This window comes from Carcharodon carcharias, chromosome 4 (assembly GCF_017639515.1).
Source record: "Carcharodon carcharias isolate sCarCar2 chromosome 4, sCarCar2.pri, whole genome shotgun sequence".
Classification (NCBI taxonomy): Eukaryota; Metazoa; Chordata; class Chondrichthyes; order Lamniformes; family Lamnidae; genus Carcharodon; species Carcharodon carcharias.
The window spans coordinates 168,026,929-168,043,022 of record NC_054470.1 but is presented as its reverse complement, the minus strand read 5'-3'; the positions used below and the strand labels follow the sequence as shown (position 1 = coordinate 168,043,022).

At 46.0% G+C, this 16,094-nt stretch overlaps 1 protein-coding gene across 1 annotated transcript in view; it reads right to left on the bottom strand.

Annotated features, from left to right (window-relative positions):
* LOC121276807 (LRP2 binding protein) overlaps positions 1-13,474 on the bottom strand; it is a 54,347-nt gene extending 40,873 nt beyond the window's left edge. Inside the window, exons 1-2 of the mRNA XM_041185351.1 lie at positions 13,420-13,474; positions 10,939-11,054 (exon numbers count right to left, since the gene is read on the bottom strand). Coding sequence (XP_041041285.1) covers positions 10,939-11,054; positions 13,420-13,474 — 171 coding nt within the window. The remainder of the gene's footprint in view (positions 1-10,938; positions 11,055-13,419) is intronic.
* Between the last annotated feature and the right edge of the window lie 2,620 nt (positions 13,475-16,094).

The following is a 16,094-nucleotide window of genomic DNA, read 5'->3' as shown; positions in this document are numbered from 1 at the left end:
AGAAGCTAGGAATTGTGTGATGAGTAACTCACCTCCTCACTCACCAAAGTCTGTCCATCATCTAAAAGGCACACGTAAGGAGCGAGATGGAATACCCTACTAACCTGATGAGTGCAGCTCCCACTATACTCAAGAAGCTCTACACAATCCAGGACAAAGCAGCCCGCTTGATTGGCACCACATCCCCAAACGTTCACTCCATCCACCACCAACTCACAGTGGCAGCGGTGTGTATCATCTACAAGATGCACTACAGGAATTCACCAAGGCTCCTTTGACAGCAACTTCCAAACCCTCGACCACGGCCATCTAGGACAAGGGCAGCACATAGATGGGAACACCACCACCTGGAAATTCCCCTCCAAATCACTCACCACCCTGATCCTTCACTGTCGCTGGGTCAAAATCCTAGAACTCCCTTCCTAGCAGCACTGTGGGTGTACCTACACCACATGAACTGCAGTGGTTCAGGAAGGCAGCTCACCAACCCCTTCTCAAGGGCAATTAGGGATGGGCAATAAATTCAGGCCCAGCCAGCGAAGCCCACATCCTGTGAATGAATAAAAAGAAAAAAACCTCAGAAATGTCAGGAAGGTATGTTCGCTGCCTTCCTCAGATTGTAAGGCATAATGGAGGAGTCTGTCCACCATCAGGGTGAGATGATTGTGCCATCATATCAACACACGAAGGTCAACACTGGTAGGATGGCGGCTACCACGGAGCCCTTGGTCCAGGACGTTGCTCCTACGCTGCTGCACAGGCTGAGCTCAATCGCTGACACCACAGTTGGCCTCCAACAGTGTGTACATGAGTGGTGTGCAGGGCAGCCCGTTCTCACTCCAGCTACCCCCTTCTCCTCAAAGATTCAGCCAGGGGCCCTTAGGCACCCATAGGGAGGAGGATTAGCAGGTGTACTCCCCAGGGGCATCCATGCAGGTGACTCCAGGAGTGTCCAGCCCATCTGACTCCTCTCTTCCTGTGTCTTTGGCAGCTTCATCTCCACAGGCCACTGCCACACAGCAGAACCCGAAAGCAGGCCGGGCGCATTCCAGGTCTCGGCCCTCCAGAGGACGCCCACCAAGGTAATCACAGACAGGGTATAGCAGTCAGCAGGCTGCATCCACCTCCCCTGTGGATGTCCCGGGAGCACCAAGACATAGTGGCAGGGTTAGGAAAGGAAAATAGTCACATAGCCTGGGCACAGGTGTTAATCACTTGCACATAATGTTCACTATTGTCAATAAACTCCCAAGAATGTCTCCCTGCCTATGGCTCCATGATCTGATAAGCAGTGATAATGTCACTCAGATGTTAAACCTTTCTGCACAAGATAAAGGCAGGTGTCTCAGTCCAGGGTCGCTACCCTCTGCTTTGTGCAGCCTTCAGAACAAAGTGACGGTCCGGCCTGACACATCTTGGACATATTAGTGATGCCTGTTCCTTGGTGGTGCTTGTCATTGCTGCCAGAATGTCGTGAGCAGGTGTCACAGAGCTCTGTCATTCTCTCTGTGTGCTCCCAGCACCTTTAAGGTGCGGCTTGTCCCCATCTCTTCAGCACCTGTGGCCAATGATGCTGTGCTCATGAAGGGCTCAGGTGCTGAAGGCAGGCAAAGGATCAGATGCTTTTAAAGTTTCATGACTGGGTCTCTATAATATGTCCTTGATCACAGAGTGCAAGCGAGCTGCCTTTGGCCAGACAGGAATCAGACATTCTCAGAGGCAATGTGAAGATCTATGGAGTGTCTTCACTGCATGTCGTCATCATCCTCCTGCAATCGAGTAACTATTAGGGTCTCCACTACATATCCATGACAGGAGCATTATTACAGAGCGTTATGTACACTGCCATAAGCCAGACTGGAGTCAAATGTTCACAGATGCAATGTGAGGATCTATGGTGTCTCCTCACTGTATGTCACATCATCCTCCACAAATCTAGCAGCTATGAGGGCCTCTTGAATGCGCCTGCCTCATATGGCCAGCAAGAGGGCCTCATCGCCATCATCAATGACTTCGAGGAACTCCTCACCCTCAACGTCTTCCTCATTGGAGGAGACCTCCAGCTCCCGCATCTCCTCGCTCCATTGCAGCGGCAGGTTTTAAGGGCACAGTAGGCGATGATGATGGGTGATACCCTTTGTGGACTATAATGCTGGCCCCACCAGGCCAGTCCAGGCACCAGAACCTCATTTTCAGGATCCCGATGGTTTGCTCCACCAAGTTGCAAGTTGTACCATGAGCCTCGTTAACCTTCACTTTGCTGCAGTCTGAGGCTGCCGCATGGGTGTCATCAGCCACGTTCTCTGCGGGTAGCCCTCGTCCTCTAAGAGCCAACTCTGCAGCCTCTGTGGACTCTGGAAGACATTAGGGATCTGTGACTGACTGAGAATGTGGGAGTTGCTCCCTGGAAACAATGCGCAGACCTGCAGGATGCGTTTGTGGTGGTCGCACACCAGTTGCACATTCAGCGAATGGAAACCCTTGAGGTTGATATAGTAGACCCCTTGTTGCAACGGAGATCTGAGTGCCACGTGAGTGCAGTCGATCGCACTCTGCACCTGTGGGAAACCCAAGATCTGGGCAAATCCAAATACTCTTGCATCCTGGCTGTCCTGGTCCCAGCCGAAATGCACAAAGTTGTGTGCCCTTGTGAAGATGGCACCCATGACTGCATGGATGCATTTGGGGGTGGAGACTTGTGATGTCCTACAGAGGTCACATGTGGAACCCTGAAAGGAGTCACTGGCGTAAAAATTGATTGTCACGGTCACTTTCACAGCCACTGGCAGTGGATGCCCTCCATGTCCCATGGTGCCAAAGTTTGCAGTAGCTGGCAGATGTGACTGATCAGTTCCCTAGACATGTGCAGTGTTTGGCGACACTGGTTCTCAGTCATTTGCAGAAATGAAAGGCGGCGTCTACAGACCCTAGGTCTACTTAGGCACTGACCAGTGACGGCTCACTGTGGCCCTGCAGCAGTGTGTGCAGGAACCCCAGCTGCCCCTTCCTCCTGAGGGTACTGCTCCTCCCTCTACGCAGCCAGGCGCCTCCTCTGCTCTCTTCTCCATCGTCTGCACTCTCTGTACACCACAAAGCTTACAGCTAGTTCACCAGGCTCCATGTTCCTGATACACTTCTGCAGGATGAAAGTGAGAGATGTGTAGGTTAGCTTGGGTACACTAAGAACCTCTCTTGGTTAAGTCTGAGGGCCCCTTAACATATCCCAGAGATTGCTCGTCATCACTTGGATGGCCAGAGTTTGCGTTGCATGGCTGCCTAAAACCCCAACCACTTCCGCCCCACTGCACCTGATCGATTGGCGGCAGCTTTGCCCATTGGACTGCATTCTATGCTCTCAGCTCAGGCGCAGGCATTCTCCTAACCCACGCTGCAAAGCTGCACTGATAGCTTGAACCATGGGGGCGACTGCTCCAAACCGGGGTCATGACATTGCAAAGGGCTGTGAGCGCCTCCACCAGTAACTGCTCCATGGCCAGCTTTAGCAAGGAGATTGTACAACGTGCCCAGTCATCCATTCGTTCTGCAATCTACTAAAATGCTCATTAGTTTGCAGTCTGTGCCCAAGGGGTGAAAAGCTCTGGAGCACTTGGTGGCACTTGCATGTCTCTTAGTTGCTTGAGTGGGCAGGCCTAACTCCACGCATGTCAACGTGAATGTGCCTGAACTGTCTCAGCTACAGAGGAATGGTCACTTTATTAATGTGTGACCACTTTCGCCCACCCCCCTCCCCCCCACACGTGCTTGTGCACTACCTTCACCAGCAAGGTAGCCCTTGCCCCACCCTCAAGTCTCCTCAACCGCAGGGCAGCCTTTGCCCTTATGCCTCTAAAGTGCCCCAACCTTGCATTCCAATAGGCAACCCAGGCAAATGCTGCGCAACGTTACTATGTACTCATCTCTGAGTTCCCCTCAAAGAGCAGCCCACCAAGAGCAAGCCTTATATATGCTGTGGTGAGACACACTGGTATGCAATCACACCAACGTGGACAGACGACCCAGTGTGGGCGTGGGGGTAGGGGAGGGGGGGGGGGGGGGGGGGGGGGGGGGGGTTTGATTCTGGCAGGCTGGCCTTAAAATGATGTGCAGATGTATTTTTTCTTATTCGTTCCTGGGATGTGGGCATCACTGGCTAGGCCAGCATTTATTGCCCATCCCTAATTGCCCTTGTTTAGAGGGCATTTAGGAGTCAACCACGTTGCTGCTGGTCTGGAGTCACATGCACATCAGACCAGGTAAGGACGATAGATTTCCTTCCTTAAAGAACATTAGTGAACTAGATGTGTTTTTACAACAACCAACAATGGTTTCATGGTCACCATCAGACTTTTAATTCTAGATTTTTATTGAATTCAAATTCTACCATCTGCCGTGGTGGGATTCGAACCCAGGTCCCCAAAGCATTACCCTGGGTCTCTGGATTACTAGTCCAGTAACTCCAGCAAGATTTCACAGATGTGTGCAAAATTATAAGGGGTTTTTATAAAGTAAATAAGGAGAAATCGAGGATTAACAGTCCAGTGACAATACCATTATGCCACCACCGGGAACAAGGTTCCCGAAGTCCAATGGTAGGAAATGCCACCGACCCTCGACGGGCTGAGCGGACGATCACAAACTGGTTTCACGACGTTGTGAAACTGATTTTTGGCCTTCTCGCCTTATTGTCCGTTCGCACTGCCAAGCACGCCCGGCACCAACGGGCACAGACATTTCCCCTGGCATGTTTGAAGGAGAGGATCGTGGGGTGATGAGGGAGGGGGTGGGGGCGTGGCTCATAAAATGCAGCATGTAGTCTGTCCACCGTATTCCCACCCACCCCGGCCTTTCTCTTTCTCCCATTTAACAGAAGGCATTGGAGGCAGCGGTTGGCCTGCCTACCCTTATTGGTCATTTAAGTACCTCATTCTCCTGCCGCTATTTTATCAAGGGAGGTGATAGGGAGAAGCTCAAGCCAAGTGGGTAGCCTGGAAGCCTTTACTGATAAGGCTAGTGACAGGCAAGGATGGGTCAAGGAGGCCCCCTGTACCCATCAGAGGCAGCACCCCCACTCCCCAAGGTCATACCAGTCCCTTTAACCCTCCCGGCTTCTCAAACCTGGCCGTACACAACCCCTCGCTGGGGCCTGCCAGCTTTGCCCCGCTGATACCCTCACTCCAGCCTCCATAACCTCCTCTTCTTCAGGGATTGGCTGTAGTCCCAGCAGTGACCACCATTCAAATCTGGCACACTGGGACTACAGAGCTGCTGACCAATCGGATTGGCCAGCAGTTCTCCAAGATGGGCTTCCTACCCAGATGGGGTCAGAAGTCTTGCCCTGAGCCAATTAACTCCCCACCAACTGTAAAATGCTTCTGGAGCAGCCAGCTTTTTGTGGATTTGCTTGCAACCGACATTTTAATCGGGGGAGGGTAGGGAACATGACACCCTATAAAATCCAGACCCTTATTTTGATTGGGAAATATTTTATGTAGCAGAATACTACTGATTTTATGTTGGTCTTACTATCTTCTGGCTGATGTGGTACTGATTCTTGAAAACATTGGCCAAGACTCAACCCAACAGCCAGAAAGTCGAGTGAGCCTGCCTCCGCTGGCCCTGAAGGCCACAAATCCATATCATGTGCTTCAGGCAATTAGTTGCCTGAGGTCATAGATATTGGCAGGATGTCCCACCTCCAAGAGCTACTGGCCACATAAAGGGCTCAATTAGCTTAAGAATGGGTGGGCTGTCCACCACCTTCCTGCTCCTTGGGGAGGGTTATGGTGTGAAAACTTCTGGTAAGTGTACAGATGCTGTGCCATACTTGTTAAGTAACATTTTATTGAATTTATAAAATTATTTGTAAAATTGGCACCTAGCATGTTAATACTTTTACCTAATAATACTCTGCAGTAAAGTTGCTGCTACAGGTTTTATTTTTGCCTAATATTTAATTGATTTTCTGAGGTAAAATAATGTCCAGTATATAAAAAGGCAGAATAGGCTGAATGGCCTCCTTCTGTACTTAAAATGTGCCATGTTTCTAAATGTCTCCTAATGTTTGACCAAGAATAACACTGGCAGGTGGCTGGCAGCAAAGTATAAGAACTACATACGAATTAGGAGCAGGAGTAGGCCACTCGGCCCCTCAAGCCTGTTCCGCCATTCAATAAGATCATGGCTGATCTAACTGTAGCCTCCCACCTAACCCCAATAACCCTTCAACACCTTGCTTATCAAGAATCTATCTACCTGCCTTAAAGATATTCAAAGATGCTTCCACTGTCTTTTGAGAGAGTTCCAAAGACACACGACTCTCTGAAGAAAAAAAAAAATATCCTCGCCTCTGTCTTAAACGAGCAACCCCTTTTTTAAACAGTGGCAACCCCCCCAGTTCTAGATTCTCCCACAAGAGGAAACATCCTCTCAGCATCCACTCTGTCAAGACCCCTCAGGATCTTAAAGGCTTCAATCAGGTCATCTCTTACTCTTCTAAACTCCAGCGGATACAAGCCTAGCCTGTCCAACCTTTCCTCATAAGACAGCCCACCCATTCCTGGTATTGGTCTAGTAAATCCTCTCTGAATTGCTTCTGATGCATTTACATCCTTGCTTAAATACAGAGACCAATACTGTACACAGTACTCCAGATGTGGTCTCAACAGTGCTCTGTACAACTGAAGCATGACCTCCTTACTTTTGTATTAAATTGTCCTCACAATAAACAATAACATTCTATTAGCTTTCCTAATTACCTTCTATACCTCCGTACTAGCCTTTTGTGATTCATGCACGAGAACACCCAGATCTCTCTGAATCTGAGAGCTCTGCAATCTCTCATCATTTAGATAAAATGAAAAATAGACAATTTCACATTTGCCCACATTATACTACATTTAGCAGATTTTTGCCAACTCACTTAACCTATCTGTGTCCTGTTGTAGCCTCTTATGTCCTCTTCATAACTTACTTTCCTATTGTTTTTGTGTCATCGACAAAGTTAGCAACTCTGCCTGATAGCCTTGAATTTTTCTAAATGCCCTGCCATGATATCTTTAATAATAGCTTTTAACATTTCCTTATGACAGATGTTGAGCTGTAGTTAAGAATGTAGTTTCCTGCTTTCTGCCCCCTCCCTTTTTGAATAAAGGAGTTACATTTGCTATTTTCAAATCTAACGGAACCTTCCCCAAATCCAGGGAATTTTGGAAAATTAAAACTAAAGCATCAGCTATCTCATTAGCCACTTCTTTCAAGACCCTATGGTGAAGTCCATCAGGACCCGGGGAAATGTCAGCCCGCGGCCCCAACAATTTATTCAAAACCACTTCCCTGGTGATTGTAATTTTTATGAGTTCCTCCCTCCCTCCCATCTCCTGATTTTAAGCTATTTCTGGGATGTTACTTGTGACTAGCAAAGACCAATGCAAAATACCTGTTCAATTCACATACCACCTCCTTATTTTCCATTATTAATTCCCCAGACTCACTTTCTATATGACCAACGCTCACTTTGTTAAATCTTTTCTTATTTAAATATCTATAGAAACTCTTACCATATCTTTAAATTTCTAGCTAGCTTTCTCTTGTACTCTAATTTTTCCTTCCTTGTTAATCTTTATGTCATTCTTTGCTGTTCTTTATATTCTGTTCAATCTTCTGACCTGCCACCCCTCTTTGCACAAATTATATGCTTTTTCTTCAAGTTTGATATTGTCTTTAACTTTTTTAGTTAACCACAGATGGTGGGTCCTTGCAATTTTCCTTTCTCATTGGATTGTATCTATTCATAGACTCATAGATGTTTACAGCACAGAAGGAGGCCATTTGGCCCATTGTGTCCGCACCAGTCAACAAAGATCTGACTACACTAATCCCATTTTCCAGCGCTTGGCCCATAGCCCTGGAGGCTAGGGCAACACAAGTGAATATCTATATACTTCTTAAACATTCCGAGAGTTTCTGACTCAACCACCCTTTCTATCAGCGAGTTCTAGGCTCCCACCACCCTCTGGGTGAAAAAAATTCTCCTCAACTCCCCTCTTAGCCTTCTATCTCTGATCTTAAATCTATGCCCCCTGGTTATTGACTCCTCTACTAATGGAAAAATTTCCTTCCTATCCACCCTATCTATCCTCCTCATAATCTTATATATCTCTATCAGGTTCCCTCTCAACCTTCGCTGCTCCAAGGAAAACAACACCAGCCTATCCAATCTTTCATATCCAATCTTCTGTGTATTCTGAAATATCCCTTTAAATATCTGCCACTGCATCTCTGTTGACTTATCCCTTAAACTCATTTGCCAGTTCCCTCTAGCTACCTCTGCTTTCATGCCCTCATAATTGCCCTTATTTAAGTTTAAAATACTAGTTTTGGACCCACACTTCTCTCTCTCAAACTGCATGTAAAATTCAATCATATTATGAATGTTGCTACCTAGGAGTGCCTTCACCATGAGGTTATCAATTAATCCTATCTTGTTGCACAATACCAAATCTTGGGATGGCAGGATTGTCATGTGAGGAGAGATTGGGTCGACTAGGTCTGTATTCACTGAAACATGCAAAATTCTGATGGGTGGACAGACTGGATGCAGGGATATTTCCTCTGGCTCAGGGTCTAGAACAGGGATCACAGTCTCAAGATACGGGGTAGGCCATTTAGGTCAGAGATGAGGAGAAACTTCTTCACTCAGAGGTGAACCTATGGAATTCTCTACCACAGAGGCTATGGGGGCAAGTCACTGAATACATTTAAAAAGGAAATAGGTAGATTTCTGGACTCCCTGGCCCTGTTGCGGGTGGGACCCACCACAGGTGAGGCGACGCCCTAGCCAGAAGTCCACTGACTTGCAGCAGAACTGGAAGATCCCGGTGGCGGGTGGTTGTAGAAAATCCCGCCCCAGGTCTGGTATTGCCTGCTCTCTGGTTGATTCCAGAATGTGCAGTTCTAAGAAACCATCCTGAAAACATGCTATGAACTCCTCATCTAGGCCATCTTGCCCATCTGATTTTTCTAGTCTATGTATAGATTAAAATCCCCATGATTATCACAGTACCTTTCTGACAAGCTCTCATTATCTCTTCCTTTATACTCTGTTGTACCATGTAGTTACAATTAGGTGGCCTGTACACCACTCCCACAAGTGACCTCTTGCCTTTATCATTTCTCATCTCAACCCAAACCACTTCTACATCCTGAACTTAAGGTGATCCCTCTCTAATATGCTAATACCATCATTAATAAACAACTTGCCTTTTCCTAGCTTCCTGTCCTTCTTAAATGTCACATACCCTTCAATAGATCCCAATCTATGTCACCCTATAGCCACATCTCTGTAATTGCAATCAGATTGTACTTATATATTTCTGTTTACACTGAGTTCATCTGTTTTATTTCGAATGCTATGTGCATTTCATGTAGGGCCTTTAGTTTTGTCCTTTTATTATTTTGGTAATGTCTAGCCTTATCTGCAGATTTCCTTTTAGATTTGTACTCCCTGCCCCTTCCTATCATGCTCTGTTTACCATTTCCCATATTTGAATCTTTCTCTCTTGTCTTGTCTCTACTCTTTGGCTTACTACATCTTTCTAAATTTGAAACCTTGCCGCCACTATTTAGTTTAAAACTCTCTCTACTTCCCTAGTTATGCGGCTCCCTAGAAGGCCAGTCCCAGGACGGTTCAGGTGTGGACTGTCCCAACAGTCCATCCCTCACTCTCCCCAGAACTGTGCCATTGCGCCATGAACCAGAGTCCCCTTCTCCTACACCAGTCTTTGAGCCACACATTCATTTCTCTTTCTTTATTTGCCCTATGCCAATTGGCATGTGGCTCAAGTAATAATCCAAAGTTTATTACTTTTGAGGTTCTGCTTCTTAATTTAGTGCCTATATCTTCATACTGACAATGCAGAGCCTACTTCCTCGTCCTGCCTATGTCATTAATATGGACCACACCAACTGGATCCTCCGCCTACCACTGTAAATTCCTCTCCAGCCCCCAGCAGATGTCCTGAACCCTGGCAGCGGACAGGCAACAGCGCCATCTGGACTCTCGCTCTTTGCTGCAGATAACAGTGTCAATCCCCCTCACTACACTGTCCCATGTTTCTTTTTGCTCCCCCCACTTGAATGGCTTCCTGTATCACAATGCTATGGTCAGTCAGCTCATCCACCATGCAGCCCCCACTCTTATCCAAACAAGCTGAAAGAACCTTAAACCCGTTGGACAATTGAAGAGGCTGACACTCCTGCCCTCTGGGTTAACCTTACCTGCCTAAGCTGCAATCACACTCTCCAGTCCATGACCATCTTCCAAATCAGGAGACCCCATCCTAAGGGGTGTGACTGCCTCCTGGTACAAAGCATCCAGGTAACATTCCCCTTCCCCGATATGTTGCAGTGTCTGCAGCTCAGCATCCAGCTCAAAAACTCTGAGCTGAAGCTTCTGACGCTGCAGACTTCCTGTTTTCTCGTATAGTCTGACTGGCTGAGGGAACCAGCTTGAAAAGAATATCAGAGAAATAATGAAGGTGCATATCAAGGCACAAAGAATAAAACATCCCCTAGTGTAACTCTAATTTACAAACAAATGTGTACTTACCTATTATAAAGTTTGGGTAGAGATGATGCCAGAGAATACCAGAAAATATCTGATAACACGCCTACAAATCATATTCAAATCAAAGTAGAAATTAGGCAGGCTCAGCTTATTTTTTTTCTTTGCAGAAAAGGAAAGGTAGCCAGCAATAAATACCCATAATAGTTATTCGCTCCACTGAACTATTGACAAAAATTGATGTTGGATCGTATGATGCAAAATATCAGTTTTGGTAATGTAAATAAGAAAAAGATAATTTTAATGGTTTTGCCTCAGTAAATCACTCATAATCTCATAGCTTCTTGTTTTGCTATATTCATGAACAATTACCTCACCTCTTCAAAGTAGAGTTGTCCCAATAAGAAAGTTGCTTGCAAATCTCCTTCTTTGATCCGTTTCCTTAAGAAAGCATCTGCCTTTTTCACTTCAGTGATATATTTGAAACTTTCAACTGAATATAAAGCACAAAAAATATGCAGTTTTCAACTTAACTTTTAATATTTTTGCTTCTAATCTATGCTTTAAGTTAAAGGTAGGGCCAAGCTACTGGTATTGTGCTTGTTATTTCATCTGCAGAGGTCCCGATCTCAGTTGTGCATTAGTGGGCAAATGCTGAGTTGCAAAGGCTGGATATTTTACCACTGAGAAACAGGAAGAAGAAATATTGAATTGTTGGGAAATCACTTTGGACTTTATCTTGTTCCAGAGGGGTTCTAGCAGCACCTTAAGAAAAGGCTGCAGTTTAGTCACACAGCTGGGAAACGGTTTGTCATGCAGGAAAGTCTGGAGAACAGGCAATGGGAGCAAATATAGTCATTTATAAATTAAATCTTGCTTTTTGAAATGTGTTTTTTATCCCAATTTAACCACTCTCTCCTGAAGGCACTTACTCAAGTTGGGATATGATTTCCTGGTTCCACTAGGACCAGTTGCCCAAGGAACTGGATAGGGATGGGTTATTCTTCATGATAAAAACGAGACATTGACAAGGCAATTGAACTGTGAGAGACATCACAGCTGGGCCCAATACAATCCTCACCTAACTTCCTCACAAGCGTACTTTCCCACAATTGACCGAACAGCAGTTAGTAGCGGGTGAAAAAAGTTTAGCTACTTTCCCCTCTATAGCACAATAACTAGAATTAAAGACCTTTCACATTGGAGAGCACACTTTCCAACTGAGCAATGAAAAATCTAGCTTAAAGGAAACTTGTTCCAATAGGCTTTTTTTTTATATAACTAACATTTAATGCCTTTCTCTAAATTTTGTAAAACATAACAGAAGCTATTTGAAGGCAGAAAGGTAATTTAAAAAACTCATAACTGATATGAAATATATTTAACATTGTGACATCAATGTTAAGAAGCAGATGTACTTCAAGAGGACCCACATGGATCTATGTGACCTTATCATCATTTAACTATGGAGACACAAGTACACAATAAATAGGAACAGGAGTAGACTACACGGCTCATTGGGCCTGCTCTGCCATTCAACGCGTTCATGGCTGATCATTGGTTTTTACTCTACTTTATTGCCTGCTCCCCATATTCCTTGATTACTTGAAAGACCAAAAATCTGTCTATTCCAGCCTTAAATGTATTCAATGATGGAGCACCTATAACCATCTGGAATAAAGAATTCCAAGGATTCACACTCTTTGAATGAAGTAATTTCTCCTCATCTCAGTCCAAAATGATCGGCTCCTTATCTGAGACTGTGTCACCGTGTTTTAGATTCCTTGACCAGCAGAAACAATCTCTCAGCATTCACCCTATCAATCTTAATAAGAGCAAAATACTGTGGATGCTGGAGATCTGAAATATAAACAAAAAGTGTTGGATAAACTCAGCAGGTCTGGCATCATCTGTGGAGAAAGAAACAAAGTTAATGTTTCAAATCCAATTTGACTTCTTCGGAACTGTCTTTTTTTGTAGAAGTGCTGGAGTTGAGGTATTATGAGGTTGGAGGCTTTGGAGAGAAGATCTCCAGAGGAGATTAGGTCAGTTACAGTCCTGGAAACGATGGGTTGATGTTCAGTGGTGGGGTCATGGTCCAGAGGGAGATAGGAAGTACTGTCTGAGAGTTGGCGATCAGCACCTACACCAGGCAACAACACCACCCTTGTCAGCAGGTTTGATAACAAAGTCAGGGTTGGATCTGAGAGAACTGAGTGCAGCAAATTCAGAGGGAGTCAGTGTGAATGAGGGGAGCAGAAGAATTAAGATGGCTGATGTCACGCCGATAGTTCTCAATGAAAAGATCAAGAGCAGGTTAAGAGACCACAGGGAGGGGTCCAGGTGAAGGCAGAGTATTGGAGACAGGTGAAAGGATTCGTTGAGTGGTGGAAGGACTCTAGGCCAAAGGAGGCACGAAGGTGAAGGTTGACAGAAGAGTTCAACGTTTTGCTGAGCCCAAAATTCATTAAGGTAGGGACATAAGGGGATAAAATGGAATCCTTTGCTCAGCACAGATTGTTCAGCATTAGAGAGGGTGTAGTGAATGCACGGGTGAGAAGTGGGATTAGAAGAAGAGATGGGGTTAGAGGGAAGGGAAGGGGAGGAAGATCCAAAGGGTGTCAGAACCCATAAGCTGTTGGAGCTTGTGTTCCTTAACACCTGAAAGGAAGAGAAAGCAGTCAAGTGAGGCGAAGAATGAAATAAAACTGGGGACCAGGACAGCTTCAAGAAAGGGTGAGTTGGTGCTGCTGAAGAGAGAGGTCAAGTATGTACACGTGGCTGTGCATGGCACTGAGTGTGGATCTCAGGCTGTGGCAAGGACAGCAGTCCAAGGAACATGTATATCTTGGAGATACCTGTAATCTTGGGCGATCGAAACATGAAGGATGGAACCACAGAGTTGGAACCCATAGGGGTAAGTGGGAGCCAGAGACAGTCACTAAGGAAGGAGATATGGCTGTGAAAGCAAGTTTTGGTAAAGACCTTATCAAACACCAGGAGGGAAATAGAAAGCAATATAGGTGAACAGGGTGAAAGAGACAAACAGAAATCCTATCGGAGAGAAGGGCTGAACTTCTTCAAGGTAGGTATTTCTGGAAGAGAAATGGCAGTGAATTAAACACTAAGATAAAAGCAGAATACTATGGATGCTGGAGATCTGAAACAAATACAGGAAGTGCTGGAAAAACTCAGCAGGGCTGACAGCATCTATGAAGAGAGAAACAGAGTTAATGTTTTGTGTCCAATATGACCCTTCTTCAACTCATTCTTTTTAAAAACAAACTGCCACTTCCCTACTTCCCCTCCCAATCCTCCTACTCACAGACCCTCCCACTTACCGACCCTGCTACTTGCCGACTCCCTCCCCAATCATCCCACTTGCTGCCTCCTGCTCATCGGTGCTCTTGCTCGCTGCCTCCTGTCATTGACCTCCCGTTCATCATCTCCTCTGCGACCCTCTTGCGCACTGCTTCCCCACTCCCTCCCATTCAAAACTCCTCTTGCTTCCTCACTCATTCCCTCTCTCTCACTGCCCTTCTCCTGAGCTTCGCTCATAGCAAGGGATCAGGGGAGGGAAGTCGCGAGTGAGAGGGATCAGCAAAGGAAGGAACCAGCAAGTTGGTAGAGGCAGCAATCTGGAGAGTCTGGAGAGCTGGTGGCAGCAATCAGTGAGCAGGAGCTGAGTTAAAAGAATTAGTACTGCAGTACTAAGAGGTAGTAAATTAGTAAGAGCTAGTACTAGGATTTTTGGAGCAGTTAGGTTCAAGGCGTCAATAGGTTTTTAATGTAAAATTACAGGTCATGAACACAACTAACCACAACCCTTATTACATGTTTTCTTACGGGAAAGTGATTTTCATTTAGCATACAAGTTTTTAGGAACATATTAGGAGTGCTAAATAGTGAGCTATACAATATGCAGGCTGCTACACAGTCATTCTACCTGCAAAAAGATGAATCACTCCCACCCCTTTGATAAAGAGCACATGGGAAATAAAACCAAAAAAACATCGAGTGTTGTTCAGCCACCACCTGGAATGGAGGAAATACCAAGTAGTTCAAGCTGTTCTTGGAGATCAGTCAGTAACGAGTGCCTCCTCCTCAACTCAGCAATCCACTGCATGAAAAGTAACAAGTCCACCCAGCATGATGACAAGTAGATAGGATATTTTCTCATCTCCATTCTCCTCACCAGGCTTAAACATTCCCCAGAAACCAGACCAACCAAGCTCCCCCAACCACCATGCAAATGAGAGTGACTGCCCTTGACATCGAGGCAGCATTTGTCTGAGTGTGGCATCAAGAAGCCCTAGCAAAACTGGAGTAAATGGGAATCGGGGTGGGGGGGGGGGGGGGGGGGGTGGAAATTCTCTGCTGGTTGGAGTCATACCTAGCACAAAGGAAGATGGTTGTGGTTGTTGGAGGTCAATCATCTCAGTTCCAGGAAATCACTGGAGTTCCTTAGACTAGTGTCCTAGGCCCAACCATCTTCAACTGCTGTATTGATGACCTTCCTCCATCATAAGGTCAGAAGAGGGGATGTTCGCTGATGATTGTACAATGTTCAACACCATTCGCAACTCCTCAGAAACTGATGCAGTCCATATCCAAATGCAGCAAGACCTGGACAATATCCAGGCTTGGGCTGACAAGTGGCAAGTAACATTCACGCCACACGAGTTCCAGGCAATGACCATCACCAACAAGAGAGAATCTAACCATTGCCCCTTGAAATTCAATAGCATTATCATCACTGAATCCCCTGCTATCAACATCCTGGAGGTTACCATTGACTAGAAACTGAACTGGTCCAGCCAGATAAATACTATGGCTACAAAAACAGGTCAGAGGCTAGGAATCATGCTGCTAGTAACTCACCTCCTGACTCCCCAGAGCCCATCCATCATCTGCAAGGCACAAGTCAGGAGTGTGATCTAGTCTTTATTTTTACTTAGTTCTGTTGAAGAGTCATACGGACTCAAAACGTTAACTGTGTTCCTCTCCGCAGGTGCTGCCAGACCTGCTGAGTTTTTCCAGGTATTTTTATTTTTGTGTGATCTAGTTGCCTGGATGAGTGCAGCTCCAACAACACTTAAGAAGCTCGGCACCATCCAGGGCAAAGCAGCCCGCTTGATTGGCACCGCACCACAAACATTCCATGTCTCCACCACTGACGAACAGTGGCAGCAGTGTATACTATTGACAAGATGCACTGCAGGTGCTCACCAACGCTCCTTAGACAGCACCTTCCAAACCCATGAATGCTACCATCTAGAAGGACAAGGGCAGCAGGTGCATGGGAACACCACCACCTGGAAGAACCCTCCAAGCCACTCATCAACCTGACTTGGAAAGATATCGCCGTTCCTTCACTGTCACTGGGTCAAAATCCTGGAGCTCCCTCCCTAACAGCACTCTGGGTGTGCCTACATCACATAGACTGCAGCAGTTCAAGAAGGCAGCTCACCGCCACCTTCTCAAGGGCAATTAGTGTTGGGCAATAAATGCTGGCCTAGCCAGCAACACCCAC